The 19,475-nt window shown below is 37.8% G+C and overlaps 1 protein-coding gene across 1 annotated transcript in view; it reads right to left on the bottom strand.

Annotated features, from left to right (window-relative positions):
* Nucleotides 1-17,271, bottom strand: part of CACNA2D3 (calcium voltage-gated channel auxiliary subunit alpha2delta 3) — a 498,676-nt gene extending 481,405 nt beyond the window's left edge. The window contains exon 1 of the mRNA XM_065687615.1: nucleotides 17,155-17,271. Within this exon, the coding sequence (XP_065543687.1) occupies nucleotides 17,155-17,162 (8 nt within the window). The 5' untranslated portion in view covers nucleotides 17,163-17,271. The remainder of the gene's footprint in view (nucleotides 1-17,154) is intronic.
* Nucleotides 17,272-19,475: the final 2,204 nt, after the last annotated feature.

Here is a 19,475-nt window from a genome sequence, read left to right as displayed (position 1 = left end):
TCCTCCTAAAATAAGAACTACTTACCAAAACCATTACATATTTTTAACATCCTGTAAAGATTCTCTCATTCAAGTTTGGAGATTCTTGCAGTCACAATCGCAAGCATAATTTGTTACACTGAAACAAAGACCTTTATAAATCAGGAAGATGTAAGCATAGCTTGTTCATCACATTCCTTCTACCTAATGAGCAAGCAAAGGGGCAGGAGCACAACACTTTGAAAAGAGTTTACTTTGGTTTTAAGGCTATATAGGCATATACTCTCTTCACTTGGTCACTTCATACATTGCTCTAGAGTTTTTATTTTCCCTTCACTAAGCCATCTGAAGACAGACTTCTCACATACTACTCCACACAAGAAACAGGCTATGTTGACAATGCTGCAAAAAAGGGAAAACCATCTATCAGATAAATTCTAAAGATAAAAAAATGCATCTGCGAAAAATGACAATTGTACATCACTTCTGCTACCATGAATGGAATTGTAATTAAGAACAGCTTCCTTCTCAAATGCCCGATATGTTAAATAATTATACTTCAAAGCATGCAAATTCATGCAAGTTTTAAACATTTATTTCTTCAGTCCATCAGGTTCTTCTAGGAGTAACCAGGTTTTTAACATGCCATGTGGTGCCAGTAACAGCAGTGCAAGTGTTAAGTACATTTTGAGAGACAAGGTACGGGATAGTCCCACTCTTCTGTCACATTTAAACAAAAACCATGCACACAATTATTCTGATTGCCTGCTGCCACGTAAATTGAGATACGAAAAATTTCTCTATAAAGAGAAATATAAAGTAAATATACTTTTCAAAGTAGATCTTGGGTATATTAATAGTATCTTTTAAAGTTGGCTAATTTTTACCACTTTCATGGCAATTTTAATAACTTCCATCAAAATTTTGTTTTACTGTTAAGTTGCTGCTGCCTCCCACCCATTCATAGCCATTAATAATAAAATTATCAGATGGATGCTATTCTTCATGGATAAACCATTTCTTCTACTAAGAACAAGCAGGCCAGGTGGCACTAGTGTTCCTATGGCTAACAAAAGTGGTGGGGTAAAATTTAAACACCAAGTTAATGGTATAGGGGAAATAAGATTGCAACTGATGCTTAACAGCAGTTCATTGGGAAATGCTTTAGGGAAAGCCTTCCCTTATCTGTCTAGTTAATTAGGTGATTATTTTGTTATTCTTTCAGCAAAAGAGCTTAAAACAAAGAACACTTATCCTAGGAGAGATACAGAGGTCCCAAAGATTTGAGCTCCCAATGGTCTACATAGCAGTACCTTCAGGATTTTCTTTCAGGTTAACAAGCTTGCTGCTGCAGCCCCACCCCCATGCCTTTTATTTTCTCCTGGGGAACAATGGCCAAGGCTGCTTGGCAGGGAGTTCTGGGCAGTGTCATCCAGAACATCAATCAATGTCATCATAAAGGTCAGAGTCACCACATGCCAAGGCCCAGAAATTTTCCGTTTCACTGATGGGCTTTCTTTCACATCCCAAAACCAAATTTCAGGCAGAAGCAGCAAGGAGAGTTTATCTGCAAAACCACCATCTCAAATTCCAATTTAAGCATTCCCTCAGCTATTCCTTACCATTGTGCATAGGGGGAGGATAGGAAGGTTAGAGGGTTCACCCTAGCACCAGAACAGCAAAAATTTCGCACCAGCCACCTAACCAACTCTCAGTCCTCAAACATAACTGATAACATCTTTGGGAATATCAAGTCCAGAAACAATTTTGAGAAACCCTCAATAGAAGAAAGGAGAAAAAAGTGTAAAGGCTTGGGAGGTAAATCATTGTCAGATACAGTTTAAAATACTCACTACCTTATATTTAGGTTATATTGTGGGTGCTTGACACTTCTACTCTCATTCTAGAATTTATATTTCAATCTCTGCACACCAAAATACAGAGGGTGGACATACTCCCTCAATAAGCCCACCTGATCATTCCCTTTCTGGTACTGGACAAAGGGCTGGACAGTCTACCTGAAGTAGCAAATTAAGGAAACCAGTTTAAGTGTGTTTTAACTAAATCTAAAAAATAAGGTACATTCAGAATAGGTTTTCTTTTTCTTGAAAAAAGAAGAACGCCTCCCAGAAAGACGGCTTCTGGAAAGAGATGACAACGGAACAAGGCTTTAAGGTATGCACGCCGATATGACTGAAACAAAGATCTGGTCCTCCCTCAAGGGAGGCACACATAGCCCAGACAGGTAATAACATACAGAAGGAGCAAGAGCCATTGATGGTGCTACCAAAAGTAATCTCTGTATCCAAATAATACCATGAAAAAGAACCTTTGTTACAATTTCAGTTTCAGTAGTTTCTGGTAGTTTCAGTGAGTTTCTGGTGATACTACATTGTTGGAAAGTAAAACATCTCACAAGTCTGGTAAAATATCCACAGCATTTACAGAAAACAACAAAACAGATCATCTGTGTACCTGCATGTCCTGAGTTCAGCAGTAGCAGCCATTAATTTATCATTAAAATTTTAGTGGCATCTTCAGGGGCATTTTAGCCCAGATTTTAAAATGTTGCTTAAGCACCTACAGTTAGACATCTGCTAGAATTTTCAAAAGCATCTAGCACTTCAGATGCCTTACTTGGTGAGAACTGGCTACAGTTGCTTTCCACCCAAGAACAGCAGGCAGCATTTCTCACCCAACAGACTAATAATTCTTATTCAACTCATCTTAAGTGTTACATAAAACAGTAACAGGCTGCGAAGTCATTACTCATTTCCAAAACAACACAAACCACTTTCATTAAAACCAGTGTATGTACAAAATACATCTGAATACCACTAAACACAAACTGTACCAGCCAACATTAACAGGCATGTATGTTCTGTGCCTCCTGTACCTACATAACCCAGGAAAGCACATTTATTCAGTCTTATGCCTTTTAGACAAGTAACATGGAGTTAGCACATGAGGTGTTGCCACAGCACATAATGACAGAACTACTAGCTCACTTTACAGTGAGTTCAATTGCATGTTAACAAGACAAGAGAGTGCTGCAGGTTTGGTTCTTGATTTTATATACCTACTGTGATTAGAAGTTTTGCCAATCACAGAATTAGTTTTAATCCAAAAAGTAAATCTTTCACAAATTCTATTATTTTTTTAAATCAATGGTTTATTATTTGGCAAGAGAACACATCTTTGCTACTGAACCCCTTTAGGGTTCTCTTTTGTTTCCTACCACACTACCATACGTACTAGAAATTCTCCCAAAATGCAAAAGCTGTTATATATATATTCCTACTATAGATTTTTTTTTTTAAATCCTAGTCTTGTACAAAACAGCTGCCATCAATCACTATCAGATGCAGGTACTGGAGCAGAAGAACCACTGCTCCGGTCAGAGCAGGTCAGCATTATCACTAAAAGGAGTAAGTCAAATGAGATGAAAATATCAGAACCTGTACAGAAGAAGTGCATTCAACTTTATTACAGGCTTACAATAAAGATGACTAAAAAAGAAGTTGTGATTAGAGCTGACTAAATACTAAAAATAATTTTGCATTGCTCTTAATTTGAATCTTTAAAAGCATTTGCTACTGTTCTTTTTTCCTCCTCTTCTATCCTCTTTAATGGAAAACTAAGAGAACATTAGAAAAATGAAGTCTTAAAATACAAAAAGAAAACCTTGAATGCTCTAGTATTACTTGGGAAATAGAGTTCTGTATTCAGCTACAGAAGATAGCACTTCAAATTTGAAAGGTCAGCTGCAAAGCTTGGCTTCAAAAGCAACTCACAATCACAACATCAGAGAACAGAAATAACTCCTCCTGGGCCAGATACCAAGTACAGGATCCTGGAGTTCATTGTTTTCAGGCAAAACCAATGACTGAGCCAAATATTTCTTGATGCCATCCTGCCCATTCTAGTGCGATGGTATAAAGTCCCATTTCTCAGACAGTAAGAACTAAGCAATAGGAAGCTGTTCCCATGCTCTCTGCCCTCTACTTCTTTCCCCACAGCTCTATACACCTGTGGGCTCTGCACAAACTCCTCTCCCCTAGCAGCTGTAGGCTTCAACCACCACTCATCACAATGGGTTTAGTGGGTACCTCTACCAACCAATATACATCGCTGTTCTTGCTACGCCCTGTCCCTCCTCAAAGCCCCAAATTGCTTTTATGCATATCATGAATGAGAACTAGAGGATCTAACACACCAGTCCAAGATGCTAGAGCCCAACCCCTTCCCTCTCTTTGTTCACAGTAAAGCAAAGTTCAAATGTGGAGACAGAAATGGAAATGGTAGAATTTTTGTTTAGTGAAATTCACAGACAGTAGGTCTGCTAGATTGATTCTTCACCCTCCCCAGTAAGAGCTACACAAGAAATTCCCAGTGTGTTTAAGTAAATATATTTGCCTAACAATGTCTGTTTATACTGGCAGTAAGCATTGCATAATTGACAATCCTCATTCTTTGCAAAGTAATGCTGAATCCATCCCCACTTACCTAGTAACTGTTGATTAGTTAACTACTACTGATTTATTAGCCTTCTACCACCAAAAATTTAATGCACAAAAACCACGCCAATTGACTGAAAATTCTTGCATATTATACTACTGTCTGCTGGAGCCTACGAGCATCTTCAGTGGTACTTACAGACAGCATATTACTCTGCAGCTGCACATTTCCCTCCCCTCTCCCTTTTCATGTCATTTCATTTGATGGAAGGATCAAAGCATCAAGTTTTTTGGGAGGTTTTTTTTGTTGTTTTTTTTTTTTGTTTGTTTGTTTGTTTTACCCCAACACAATCAGGCAAGGAGCTCCTCAAAGTGATTTTTTTTTCCCTCTTACTTTTCTCTTGGGTTCCCCCCCCCCCCCCCATCAGGAAGAATCTTCCCAAAAAACTGACATTCTGAAGGTTTGTAACACTAACTCTACAACAGGCATGACATCTCTGAAAGCAATGCTCCGATAGTTTATTTATGGGCTTCACTCTTTATTTCCACTTAAGAAGAGACCTTGAATATGTTTTCATATGTCCAACATACATTTAGAAACTTGAAATGCAGCATCCAGTCATCAAAAAACATGACAATTAAGACAAGAGTTCAAATAAAAAAATTTTAAAACCTATTTGTGGCTACAGCTTAAGGCTGTCATGGAAAACAGTATATCAAAATACCTCCATTAATGATTGCCTTGCAAGCACTGCAAAGTTGAAAACCTAATACTGGGGTTCTTTTCTCTGATGGGAATTCATACTACTATGTGAAAGAAGATGAATGAGATGCAAAAATAAAGCAAACTCAAAATGGTTTAACTTCAGAAGTCAGCACACATAGCACTTGGTTCAGCAACACAGAGGAAAAGACACCGTAATTTTCTCCTGACCCTTGATAACAGAGAGAAAGCAGGAATCATCCAAAGCAGCAGGAGCCAGAAAATTCAGTAGTCACTGACAATTTGTATGATTACAAAAAGCTTTGGGAATCACTGTACTGTTAACACACAGTTGTCACTGAAGATTTTTTACATGTTTCAACTTCCTTATTATAAAGGGCACCAAGAAGAGATATAAACAAAAATCACTATTTTCCATTTGTATTCTGACCATATTTTGAAAATTTCTCCCTTATTTTTATATAGGACTACTAAAACAGAAACCGGGCCTGGTGATATGCCCATAATAGTCAAGAGCACATGAAAAGAAGGAAGCAGGGAAAGGCACAGACAAACATAAATCACAGTCCTACATAACTAAATAAGAGCTGCAGAAGCACATGCTTCTAGTTCTTAGACAGCAGCTGTAGAACTGAACAGTCTACATTTCTCTAGCCAAAGTGTGGCTTAATGCTCCTTTCTTTATCAAGGAGAGTTGATGGAGATTTATCCTGAATTGTTCCTTACAGCTGATAAAACTCAAGAAAGATCTCAATAAAGAACCATGTATTTTGGAACTTCCTAATATGCAGCTTTTGCAATCCTCAAAGTGACAGTGGAACTGTTGATTATATAAAGTTTAAAAATAGAAACTTCAATAAAAGATACATTTCTCATTTATTTTTATAGCACTAATTTCCATTCATATAGCATTGGGGGAAGATAATATTAAAATGTCACGATTCCTTTATTCAAGCAGAAATTCTGATCACCACCTCAGAACTGAGGTATAGCAGTTTACATAAAATCAGAAACACAGATTTTAGGAGCAAGGAACTAAAAACCTTGGGAGTGCAAGGAATACAAATAGAGCTGCATGCTGAAAACACAAACTTACACTTGATTTCTTCCCATTTTTGCTTATTCAGATCTTCAAAAAGATCTTTCAAGTTTGCAGTAGAATGACTAATTGCACTATTACAGTGCAGTTACCTTTGAGCTGAAATTAAAGACAGCCCTGCTAAAAATTACCATATAGAATCATAGAAAAGTTAGGGTTAGAAAGGACCTCAAGATCATCTAGTTCCAGCCCCCCTGCCATAGGCAGGGACATCTCACACTAAACCATGCCACCCAAGGCTCTGTCCAACCTGGCCTTGAACACCGCCAGGGATGGAGCACTCACAGCCTCCCTGGGCAACCCATTCCAGTGCCTCACCACCCTAACAGGAAAGAATTTCCTCCTATATCCAATCTAAACTTCCCCTGTTTAAGTTTTAACCCATTACCCCTTGTCCTATCACTACAGTCCCTGAAGAAGAGTCCCTCCCCAGCATCCCTATAGGCCCCCTTCAGATACTGGAAGGCTGCTATGAGGTCTCCACGCAGCCTTCTCTTCTCCAGCCTGAACAGCCCCAACTTTCTCAGCCTATCTTCATACGGGAGGTGCTCCAGTCCCCTGATCATCCTCGTGGCCTCCTCTGGACTTGTTCCAACAGTTCCATGTCCTTTTTATGTTGAGGACACCAGAACTGCACACAATACTCCAGGTGAGGTCTCACGAGAGCAGAGTGGAAGGGCAGGATCACCTCCTTTGACCTGCTGGTCATGCTCCTTTTGATGCGGCCCAGGATACGGTTGGCTTTCTGGGCTGCAAGCGCACACTGCCAGCTCATGTTCATTTTCTCATCAGAAAATGTATGCATTTCTGAATTATAATTGTTTCGTAAAGAAGAGAAAGCAAGCCCTAATCAAAACTCAGACTCCATTTCATCTAGGCAGAATCTCTGCAGAGTACAAGACAAAAGCAGGGATAGGAGAAACTACTGGAAGAGAAAAACCAAGGCAAACATCCAATTTCCTTGCCTTGATTTTCCTGTTTAAGTAATGGACAAAATATATCACTTCAGTAATCTTACCTCTTACACTGTGTTTGGTTATTTTCCATTTCTTCTTAGATTGCCTCCATCAAGATTCAGGAGTGTAAAAGCAGTTCTTCACTATGAGGGTTTTCCCTCCCTCTTTGCTCAGAGCAGATACGGGTTACTGCAACCCAGTGCCTCCAGCCCACAAAGACTGATACTAATGGTAAATCTATGTCATTTAACCCGTTAATTCAGGGGCTTAAAGGAGGTCAGAAGGTCCCAGCTCCTGTTTTACTATTACTGCACATTTAAGATGCAAAACAGGTAGTAATGCATTTCAGAATATCATCCAGTTCCTCTTAAAGCTTCACAGTATACCTCAGATGGCAAAATTAAGAACAGTATCTATTCCAGTCAAAGAGCAAATATGTATTTATAGAACAAGTGTTCTATAAGTAACAGAAAATTTATATACAGCATTTATATAGATTGTAGTAGATATGAAATACAACATTGATAGGCAACATTTGTTCGGTTGTTAGTTTTTGTTGAGTTACAGCAAGACAAGGACCTGAAAACATAGGCAAAGTCCAAGTACTCAAACACAAGCAAGTGATAGCTCCAGAAGCCGTTAGTCTAGAAACGGGTACCTTCCATCAGTCAGTTAAGAAGACACCAAAACAAAGACCTGCAGGATGCTACTGAAATACATGTGGAAATACTTTTTGTGGATCAAGGATTTTTCTTAGCCCCAATCACTTAAACACAAATTATACTATTTAACTGCAGGAAAAACATACAGAGAAAAAGAAATTATGGTTGGCTGGAGGGACATTCCATTGTTTGTCTTTTTGCTTTTCAGGAACACAAGTTCATGATACTGACAAGTAGCATGTGGAAACAAAGAAGAGAACACATGCAAATTAGAATCATCTTTCAGAATGACATAAGGGTCTTATTGCTCTGCTTTAAGAGTTCAAGCAGTATTAATACATTGATATCAATGAAACTAAAAATGTGGGTACTGCAAGAACGTGGACTGTATATTGCAATACCTCACCGTGATATAAATTATTATAATATTTTTTAAAATGCAAGTCAGTTACACACACAGAGAATAAAAATACAGATTCCTTGCAATAATGCCATAATAGAGACACATTTTTGGCATCTGCATATGCCTTTGTTTCAAATAAACAGTCCACACATGACACTTAAACTAAAACCTCCTCACATCTAGCTGCATTGCTCAATATTTATTCCCTTTCAGCACCATCTGCAAACACTGGTTTTACTGTAATTATTTCCAAGGAGTCAACAAAGACTACTACTACATTTGTTGTTTGGGGGTTTTTATTTTATACTGGCTATTGAAAGTTTAGCTCTTCTGACTCTATCTTCCTTAAATATCACAGCTCTTACATAATTGAACTTACAGCAAACTTAACTAAGCATAAGACTCAGTTTCCCTACATTAATAAGTCACAAATTATGGGGAACTCCCCTCCTCTCCTCTCCCCCACAGGTAAAAAACCAGTTTATTTCTGTGAGGTGACACAAGCCTGTTACCACACAGCGTGCAAACTATAAATATGCACATTGAGTATACTTGATGTTAATAATTTCATGTTGTATAACATAACAATTTTTAAGTTATCAACAGCTGCAGGACCTTTGAAATTCTGTATCGGTTATGGGCCATAGCTCCCATATATTAAAAGAGGTTTCAAGTACACAGCATGCTTAACAGAATGGAAAACATGCCCATGCTGACACTTGCAGGTCCAAGCGCACAAAGCTTTACAAAACCTATTTATTATACTTGATCTTCACCTATCATTCAAGAAATACCTAGAACGTATTTGAAGACATATCAATCTTTTTCCAATCATTCTGTCTCCTAATTCTTTCATACATATCCTGGCTAAGGAATTAAATCCCAGTTGTTATTCACAGAATTCTAACAAGCCAAGATGACTACCCACCACCAAAGTTGGGGGGGGGTGTCTTTCCCAGGTCTAATAAAGCTATGCAAACTATTGGCACTGCAGAGGACTTTTTTTTTTTTAATGCATGTAAATAAGAGTTAAGCTAGGTACCTGCAAGGACTCCAGAATGTTAATTACAATACAGGGAAAAAGAAACCCCAAACCTGCCATACCTAGGCAAAGCGATAATGCATTGGCCGAACTAAAACATGATTTTCCACATAAGCCCCAGTATCAGCTTAGCTTTTATGAGTGACAATAAAAGAGCACATTGTAACCTTTTTAACCTACTTTCTTTCCAAAGAAAATTACAGCCCATAACACTTTTCCCCCCCATCTTGTGCTCTACAAATAGAATAAAAATAAAAAAAAAAAGCTTACTTTTTCAGCTCTGGCTAATGTTGGTCCATAAACCTTCACTTATTAAAAAAGAGGAAAAAAAACAAGCGTGTTTTATAGGTAGTAGAAAATTGGAAGCAATGGAATACAACTAGCCAGTCATTTCTGCACCTGGGAAGGCTTTATCCTTCTCCACAACATGTGATGTTGAATTAAAAGACTAGCTAATAGTTCAACTACTACAGGACTTGCTGTGTTATTTTTAAAAGTAATGGTTCAGCCTATCAAGTTATGACTTATTATCAATGTTTCCTGTTTGCTTTTCAAGCAAACAAAAAATTCCTTCTACAAGACAGCTCACCACACTGTCAGCACACACACAATTATTCAAGCCCTGAAGTAATACAAAAGTATCTTACTACTTCATAACTGAAAAGTCAGCGATACCTGTGGTTTACAGGTTCCCAGAATCACAAGCACGGAATATCATCATTAGAAAAAAGAAGACTTGATAAATTGTCCATTACAATCATCCAAGAAAATCCATAGCTTTAAAGCATATTATTGAATCCATTTCTTGAAATAGGTGATTGCAAACCAGATGGGCTATTATCTACTGGTTTAGATATATACAATGTCACAGTTGATTTCTGGCTAAGTATTCAAACTTTCTTTCCTGAGTAATACCATGTCTATAAAAAAGGAGATGATATTTCAAAAAAGCACAAAAGATCCTGAAAGTTAATGAGTACTACACATGCATCTGGTGCTCATAAAGATAAGCACCACCTTTGTGCTTTACTAATCACTGTGAAGAATGTTTTTCTTTTATCAAACTCAATTGTTTTACATTTTATGTTCCTCTACACTTGATTGGAACAGAGTACAGAATTCCAGTATAATAAAAATAAATCTGCAAATTACGCAGAATCCAGAGAAACCCAAACACCAGCAACAGACAGGAAATTACTTACTTTTAAATGAAGATTGAATCCATTTATCAGTATAGCTTGTCTACCAGGGAAAAGCTGCAAGTAGGACAGTGCATCAAATAAGAATTACTCAGAATGCATACAGTAGCCCCACAGGGAGGGAAGTCCATGCTGGAGCAGGTTCGCTTGACAGGACCTGTGACCTCATGGAGGACCCGCATTGGAGCGGCCTGTTCTTCGAGGACTGCACCCCATGGAAAGGGCCCAAGCTGGAGCAGTAAATGAAGAATTGCAGCTTGTGGGAAGGGCTCACATCAAGAAAAGTTCACAGAGAACTGGTTCCTGTGGGAGAGACCACACGCTGGAGCAAGGAAAGAACGTGAGGAATCCTCCCCTGAGGAGGAAGGAGCAGCAGAGACAACAATGTGATGAACTGACCACAGCCCCCATTCCCTGTCCCTCTGCTAATGGAAAAGAGGAGTAGAGAATTCAAGAGTGAAGTTAAACCCGACAAGTAGGGAGGAGTGGGGGGAAGTGCTTTTAAGACTTGGTTTTAGTTCTCATTATCTTAATCTGATTTGATTGGTAATAAACTAATCTTGTTTTTGTAATTGGCAAGTCATGTCTCCCTATCCTAGAGCCTTTCATTTTATTTTCTCTCCCTGTCAAGTTGAAGAGAGAAGTGATAGAGTAGCTTTAGGGAGCACCTGGCATCCAGGCTCAGCCCATCACAACAGGTATTCTTCTTATCCAATACTTCCAAGCTATCAAATCAAGAGATTGATCAATTTGTCATTTTACATGAAAATACTACAGTGATGAAGGGGAAAAATAAAGATGAGGAAACACTGACTTTCACTATTTAAATAGTTTATGTATATTTCAGCACCCCTGAAAGGTTTCTTTAAACCAATCCTATTTTTAAAGTGATCTTTCATTTCTAAGGAAGTTTCATCTGTACATATTCACTTCAATCATTTTGTCTCTGTATAAAAACCAAAAAGAATAAGGTAAATTAGAAAGGAAAACACAGTGGTGTTTCACAAAAAAATAAAGCAACCAAATTTGAAGATACATATTAAAAAGAAAGTAGAGAAAAGCACAATAACTGCAAAGTTTAAGAGTGTTAGTTTCCAAGTCACATGAAAATCAGCTCTTCCTTGCTCCATTTAAGCAGGAGATAATCTCTGATTCCAGAAGCTTGCCTACAACCCTTCAAGGACCTTCTGCATGGGCATACAGAGTATTGTTATTGCCCCAGAGATAATGTATCAACATTAATATTATATCAGCTGCTTAACAAAGTGACTATTGAAGCTAGTAAGTGGCAACACAGTTGCAGGAAATTGCCTACTGCTGCTACTATTGCTCTTCACATAGGCAGCAACTACACCACAGTGTTCCAGGTAGTAAATACTAATTTGTCACCCCTGCTACATTTAAGGGAAGAAGCCTGCAGGCTTGAGAAGGAAAAATCTAACGGGAACGTTCAGTTATCAAAGCAAATCTACAAATTGGATACATTAAATAACTTGCCTTTTCTTTTGTTTCTCTAAATTCTTTACGTACTAGGTTCCTCCCTAGTTTCAGACAGAACTGGAAGCAACTGTTTTAAATAAATGGACTAGACAACCTCTAAAAGTCCCTTCCAATCCAAAAACTACTGTATGATAAACACATACAGAGTCTCACTGGTACTTTCACCTTACCATACCCTAGAGGTTTTTTCCCCCCAAATTGCTAGTTAAATGATGACATTTATGAAAAAAGAACAAGTTACATTATGAAATTATATTTTTATTAGCACAGATTGTTATAAGCAGTTTTACGTAGTAGCCATGAAGATCATGTATTTGAAAATTCTTTAAGATGAAAAATTATCTGTAACTTCACAATTCTTGAACAGAACTGGACAGTTTCAGTACTGAATTGAAAATATGCATATTATTCTTACAGTTCAGTGTAGGGTACTGTCCCCTCTGTGCCATACATTGCTGCCCTGATAAACACCAGTACATGGCATTTCCTTTGCTGATGTTAAGACAGTGACATATTTGCCTGTACTTATAAAGACATATTTATAATTTAAGAAATAACACTTTTCCTGTTTGCCTCCCTGCCACTACCCCCAAGTCATTCTTTCATCTAAAGATTCTTTCATCTATTCATCTAATAGAAAATAAAGACATGACAACACAAGGGCCAGGGAAAACAAGACAAAGCCAGCATCACCCCTTTTTTTTCTTTAATAGATAAAACACATACATATGCGGATTATCTGACATACTAAAAGCAGATAGATGTAAATTCAGTCACCATCAGTATCATCTGCCTACAGAATTTTATTTTAAGATTGCATAAGACATACAGAGCATAAGCATGTCTGCAAACTCACTGCTGCTGGCTTGACGGCCAGTCCCAAGTTCTGCAGCTGTCAGCTGCAGCAATCTAACAGTCTGCAGCAAGCAGATTGTAATTTGGTCCCCAAGAGAACTGGGCAAGGGATGCCAAAGGTAAGTCATATTTATTTAAGGGCTGGAGTGAAATGCCAGGCATAAGCAAGGTATTATTAGATCTTGTTTTCAAATTCTCTCCTTTGTGCAGTCTATATTACTTATTAGTGGATCACAGGTTCATTCTGAATAAACTCTAACTTACATTTGACTTCATATTTAGTACAGAAACCAAAGTAAAATTCTTACAGGCACCAAGGTCACTAGACCACCTCATCACAAGCAAAGACATTAGTAGAAGAGTCAGGATGATTCAGCAGAAGGAGGAGTAAGAGGATAATAACTGAATGTAACAATAATGCAGCAATCCAGCCCAAACTGACACCTCAATAGGACCCAAGCTAGAACAGATCTTTCTCAGAGGAGACATAATTAGCATGGAGAAGAGACAGAAGGGAGGAAGGAGAGAAAGCAGATTACTGCACCAGCTAAATTGTCATAAATTTGAAATTCACATTATACTACTGAAATTTCCTAACACTTAGAATTCAGGTTCTAATTAATTTTGTAACACTTAGAATACAGTCTGACAGACTGTAAACTTCAGAAAGATCAAAAAACAAATGAAAACATGTATCTCCTTACTAACACAAGAAATATTCTTGTAAACAACAGAAGTCTAACTTCAGTTCTTAAATCTTAATAGTTACGCATTCCAACAAGATGCCACTGTGCAAAAGTGATTACTAGTAATTGTAGTTTTTCATATCAGAACTTCGAGACATTAACCACATAATCACCTGCATGCGGACTTAGACCTTCAGAGCAAACACACCATATGAAAGCTTTGGAAAGGAAGAACAAAGGGGTTTGACAGGTCATTTTAGACCAGAAGGGCACCGACTGCTAGGTCAGAGAATAAGCACTTGCATGATTCAGCAGTAAAGTAATAGCAATAGAGGAAGGACAAAATAACCCTTAGGGGATTCTGTTCTAAGCCAAACAGCTTTTGAGGAGTTGAAGAAACTGTAACAAGGAAGTTCATGCAGGTGTATTATTGTTTAGATCAGTCATTTTCAGCTGTTTTCAACTAGACTCCCCCTATGACAAATACAAGTTACTGACAGTAGCTACTTTTTCCATCTTAACTTTTAAAAGTAGCCCACAGATTCCCAACATAACTACTTTATACATAATTCTAATGTATAAGGTGTAAGGGGAAACTAAGCAATTCAGGCTAGTTCCCATGCAGTGCCAGGAGACAGAAATATGTGATGGGGATGGGAAATCCAGTAATGGTGAATAAAAGATGCAAGAAGTAAGAAGGATTTTATCAGCCTTAATGCTCCTTTAATAACCCTTGGGGAAGTCCAATGTGAAGCGTATGTCAAGAGTTAAAGAATAACAAAACATTGAGTACAATGTAGGAACTCCCAAGGTACCCCAGGCAGACAAGCACAGTATTTGTACCAGCATGAGCAACATTTCACCACCAGCCCAAGAACAAAGCACTGGGTTAGCTAAAACCTAGATCTACACCTATATTCCTACATTGCTCACTATAAACAAGAAATAGAGTGACAGCGCATTGGTACACTCAGCACTGGGCTTAACTTATGCAGCATAGTCCTACATTTAGACTGATAGCTTGGAATAAGAGCTTCTCAAACTACTTCTCTGTAAGGCAAGCACAGAAGTCAAACATGCTAGGTACCTAACCACAACCAAAAAATACCAGGCACGGGTAGGTAGGAAGGTGAGTAATCTACACAAGTGACTTGTGGCAGAAGTGACAAGTCTCTGTTTCTATGTATTTATGAAACCTCAGGGTACTTTCCCATGCCTAATTTTGTCACCAGTTTTCCACTTCTATTCTGCATAAATGAGAAGCATCATTTTAAGAGGTACTGGTACATTACTGGAGATTTCTCACAGCACACAGTCTGCTCAATTTAGAAGAAAATCTGCACCAGAAAGGGAATAACAGTGGACAGAGCTTCTTAACCTCTCTTCTAAAATGCTCACACTACAGTACAACCTTTCTCTACCATGAGACCACAGAGAGGTTGTGTTGTTCAAAACAAAATAAACACAAAACAAACAAAAAGAAAAAAAAACCCACAAAAAAACCCAAAAAAAAAACCAAAAAACACAAAAAAAAACAACCACAACCACCACCACTGTTGAGCTTTTTCTTCATAGGAACACCAAAAACCCCACAGAAAGCATATTTTCTTTTCAGAGCATCAATACTTACAGGCTAGAAGCAGCACATCCATAAACATTAGCGTTCAATGCACTAAGTACTAGGCAGCATTAAACAGAACCTTAAAACTCAAAGCAATATGAGCAGCAGGTGAGACTACCATGTGCACCATTATGAGCAGGAACTACCGAGGGCTGTACAATAACGCAGGCAAGTGGATCTCAGACATTTCTGCCATGTGCAATAAGACCATTAACAAGAAATGTGATTTTTTTTTTTTGGTAAAACTTTATCGGGAAATGGTGAGCACAAAATACTGCTATACTGTTGCAAAACAGAGATAAAGAAGATCAGGGCACCTCTGAGGAAGTAAAACAGCTTTTCCTAGGCTTTATTTGTCCAAGAAAATTGATACAGCAGTAGCCACTTCAGAAAATTGTCACTTTTAAAGAGCTATGCTAATAATTCAAAGAGCTTGCAGCTCTTGGTAGCATGCCCAAACATGAAAACATAAACTGGCTATCCAGCTATGTTTGTGATGCCAGGTTACTGAAGGCTGATAAACACCGTATTAAAAACCTGCCACCTGACTACGACCAGAAGATAGCGCAGCAGCGTTAATACCCACACAGTTGAGGTGAAAAGAAGCGAGCTTTACACAACCTTTAATATTCAGTTTAAACATACATTACCCAAAAGTAAGTTAAAGCTACAGTTTGATATACCAAGTTGACCTGAAGCAGCAACTGGAGACTTTACGCAAATATTAAGAAAAGACATGCTGTTGTGTTCTTCACTAGTTATTACATGAAAATTTCTTATTTTTACATTAAAGTTTGTTCGTCCATTGTTGACATTTAACGAAGTAAAATGAAGACATTTAAAGAACACCAAGGGATCTTTTAAAATTACAAGCCCAGAAGAGTGGAAGTTTAAAAAAGGGGGAGAGGATGAAGGGTATGAAAACCTGGGATAGGATCTTGAAGATCTTTCAAATATTAGAACAAGAAAATAAGTTAGATAATCTTGAATCAGACTAGGAAAGAGCTTGCTAAAGACACTTAAGTGTTCTTAGTTTAAGAAGACTTAGTTCTGATAAACTTAAAGCTTATCAGAAAGTTTTCTCACAATATCATCACAAAGCGTCATTCTCCCCCACCCAAGGCTAAAAAGACAACTACTTATTCTATTGTTTTGCTACAAAACTAGGACTTGTACATCATCTTACAATATCTCACTTTTCAATAAGAAGTATTTCAACAAGAAGATCGAGCACTAGAAACATTGCTAACTCCATACACACATACTACAAAGGTCTATAACTGAAACGCGGATTGACTCCACAACTCCTTAAAGTTGTAAAGGAGGTATGCTTTTTATTCAGCGCCGAGGTGCATGGGGGTAGCTCCTCCAGAGTACGCACACCCAGGATCGTTTTTCCCTTTACATTTATTCCTTTAAGGTGTACATATGCATTAGATTACCGATACGCCTATATATATTTAGTATCTATCCTCGCTTCGCATTATAATGAGCTAGAAGGTCCTTTGCGCCTGCGCAGTGCCCCCCTCTGGTCACGGGCAGGGGTCTTCAAGATGAAGTAAATGAGTCTTCCTCTTCTTAAACTTTTCACCTTTTAATCTTCACGCATGGCCTTAAGGTTTGGTCGGTATCCCACCCATAAACCACCTGCTTCTCCCCCTTATCAATAGACTCAGGCATCCCCTTTTCCTTGTCAGTAGTTGCTTATCAGTAGAAGCAGACCTCTGCTTCTCCCCTTATCAGTAGTTAGTGCCTTTGTTCTGCTTAGTAGGCATGATAAGTGTTTACAACAGACAATACTTTTGTTTAAGCAAGTGAATTCCTCTAACCCCCTTGTATATTGGTTAACCCTCTGCATCACTACCACTGCAAACCACACATACTTCACAAACATACAGTTAGACCCACAAAATCAGAATGAAGTCAAACTATCCACCCACACAGTAAATGAGAACAGGAAGCTGTACTCACCCTAACATGCAGAACCCACATTCGTCTTTCTCACAAATCAAAAGAGAAAACTCTCAAACATTAACTTCAAACACCGCTTAGTGTTACACACCGTAGTCCCTACTTCCCGCCTTTTTCTTCCTCTACAAGTCCTCCCCCGCACCCAACATCGCCTCTTATTATCTGAGCTGCTCTTTCTAAAGCACCTGAATTTAACGTTGATTGATCCCAACTGGTGAAGATAATGAGGCACTCAATGAGGTCCACCTGTGTATGGTGGTGTTTTTAAAGCAACCACATAGACTTTGTTAAAAGATCTTCACTAGTTTGCACATTTCTGGAGTTATTTACTACAAAATTCATCTGTCCAATTCACCCTGCAAGATGATCTTAGGTTTCTCTGTATTAAGTGGACATGCTATTGTGAATGCTTTAGAAATAATCCATCAACCTTCAGGAATTACTGGATCCATGATCTACAACAATGAAATATTTTTATTGTTAAAAAAAATAAATAGTAGGATGTTTTCTTTAGGTGACAATTTTGTTTGAAAGAGTAATCTCCTTTACTTACTAGAGAGGTGCAATTTGACTGCCCTGAAGGATTAGAGGATTCCTGTTTCTTTACAGACAGAAAAAAATCTTTAACAGAAGAGCCAGCTAAGGTGCTTTGTGGGCAGAGAAGACAACTGTTATGTGTGATAAAACATCAAAATACATTATCTCTATTACTATCAGTGATTTGTGTTGGTCCCTAGGCACTACTGTAATGAACGAGTAATCTGAGCTCAAGAACACAGATTATCTCTACACATGCTGCTGATAATAGCATGTGCTAAAAATGCGTAAGAGATATATAATTTGGGGTGAAAAAAACTGTTAAATTAACAATATTTTTTCAGTTGCAGGTGTTCTAATTAAAATATCTGAAGCCATTATTGCTGTATGCCAGCACTGAACTCCATGTCTAAACACCTAATACATATATCCTAATATTTCACCAGTCTTCACATCTCCTGACTTGAATAAAAAACCCTGGCATGCAACATGTGCTAATTAAGCAACCTCAGAAAGTCACCTAAGTTATATGGGTGTGTTTCCCTAAATCTTCTATGACTCTATCCTTAATATTACTGCATTAAAACACTTTCCTACTGTATTAATGAATGGTGATCTATTTTTTCTAAGCATTAAAATACTTACCATATAGGACAGAAATATTTGTAACATATTTGAGGTAATGGACATTTTTCCATCTTTTAAAAATGTAATTAAAGTAAGAATTTACTTTCCAAGAGCCTGATCAGCCTTCAGTAATTGAGAACACCTTTGGCATTTCAGAGATTTCATACCCTTGCAAATTTCTCATGAACTGAGATATTCAAAGGAAAAAATGTAAAATAGTGTCTAGTACAAGTCAGTAGATTGGAAAACATTGTTCTGGTAAACAGGACATAGTATTGAAAACACAGGGATGAGGTTTTTATCTGGAGCACAATGTGAAAGACAGAAAGGAATCCAAGGTTACAGTGGATTTCATGTTTCTCTAAAATAACTCGGGTATGGACACTTTTGCCACTAAGCTGGCTGAGTCCATGACAGCATGAAGAATCCTTGCTGTAAACTTTACCCCCTTTGATTTAGTTCCCTCTTTGCTCAACTAATGGAACAACTGCTATTCTGTTTGACATAAAAACAATGCTACCAGTAAATAAACTCATTAAACCCAAATTATAACTCATTGTTAACACCATGGCCTTTCAAAAGCACTCAGACTTTCATTGTTCTGCTCTTTGCTTCTGGCTCTTTTTATGAACAAAGTTTTTGTTTTTTCTAAATGTGTTCAACGTTTACTTCTGCTTTGGTGCTTCAGTTTAGGCTTCTGTATGTGCTTGCAAGCACAGAGGTAAGAGATAAAATTAATTTACGTTTATAAGATCCAGAAAAGGAAATGGCTATTCAATGTAAAGAAATATTAGTGTTCATTATTATATGTCAGATAGTTTTAGAAATCTCCCTCACTCACATGGTTATAGCTAATGGCAAAATTTTAAAATAAGAAGGAGCTACAAACATGCTGGTTTAATAGTACTTCAGTGATCCCAAATCAACTCCACTCAACAGAATTGTGTGTATCTTTCCCAAACTCCTTTATTACATATTGGAACAAGCGTTCAGAGGATTATTTATGATGTGACCAGAATGGAAATCACTAAACTATTCAGCTCTAGTACTGCCTGAGTGTGTACTAGATTTCCTGCTAAATTCCTCAAGGCAAAAAGAAAAGATGCACAGATGGGAACTATCTCTGTGCAAACTGAGGCATTAGGAAAGAAAAATCT

This window comes from Lathamus discolor, chromosome 7 (assembly GCF_037157495.1).
Source record: "Lathamus discolor isolate bLatDis1 chromosome 7, bLatDis1.hap1, whole genome shotgun sequence".
Taxonomy (NCBI): domain Eukaryota; kingdom Metazoa; phylum Chordata; class Aves; order Psittaciformes; family Psittacidae; genus Lathamus; species Lathamus discolor.
Note: the sequence above shows the minus strand (reverse complement) of the source record. Positions and strands in the feature narration are given on the sequence as shown.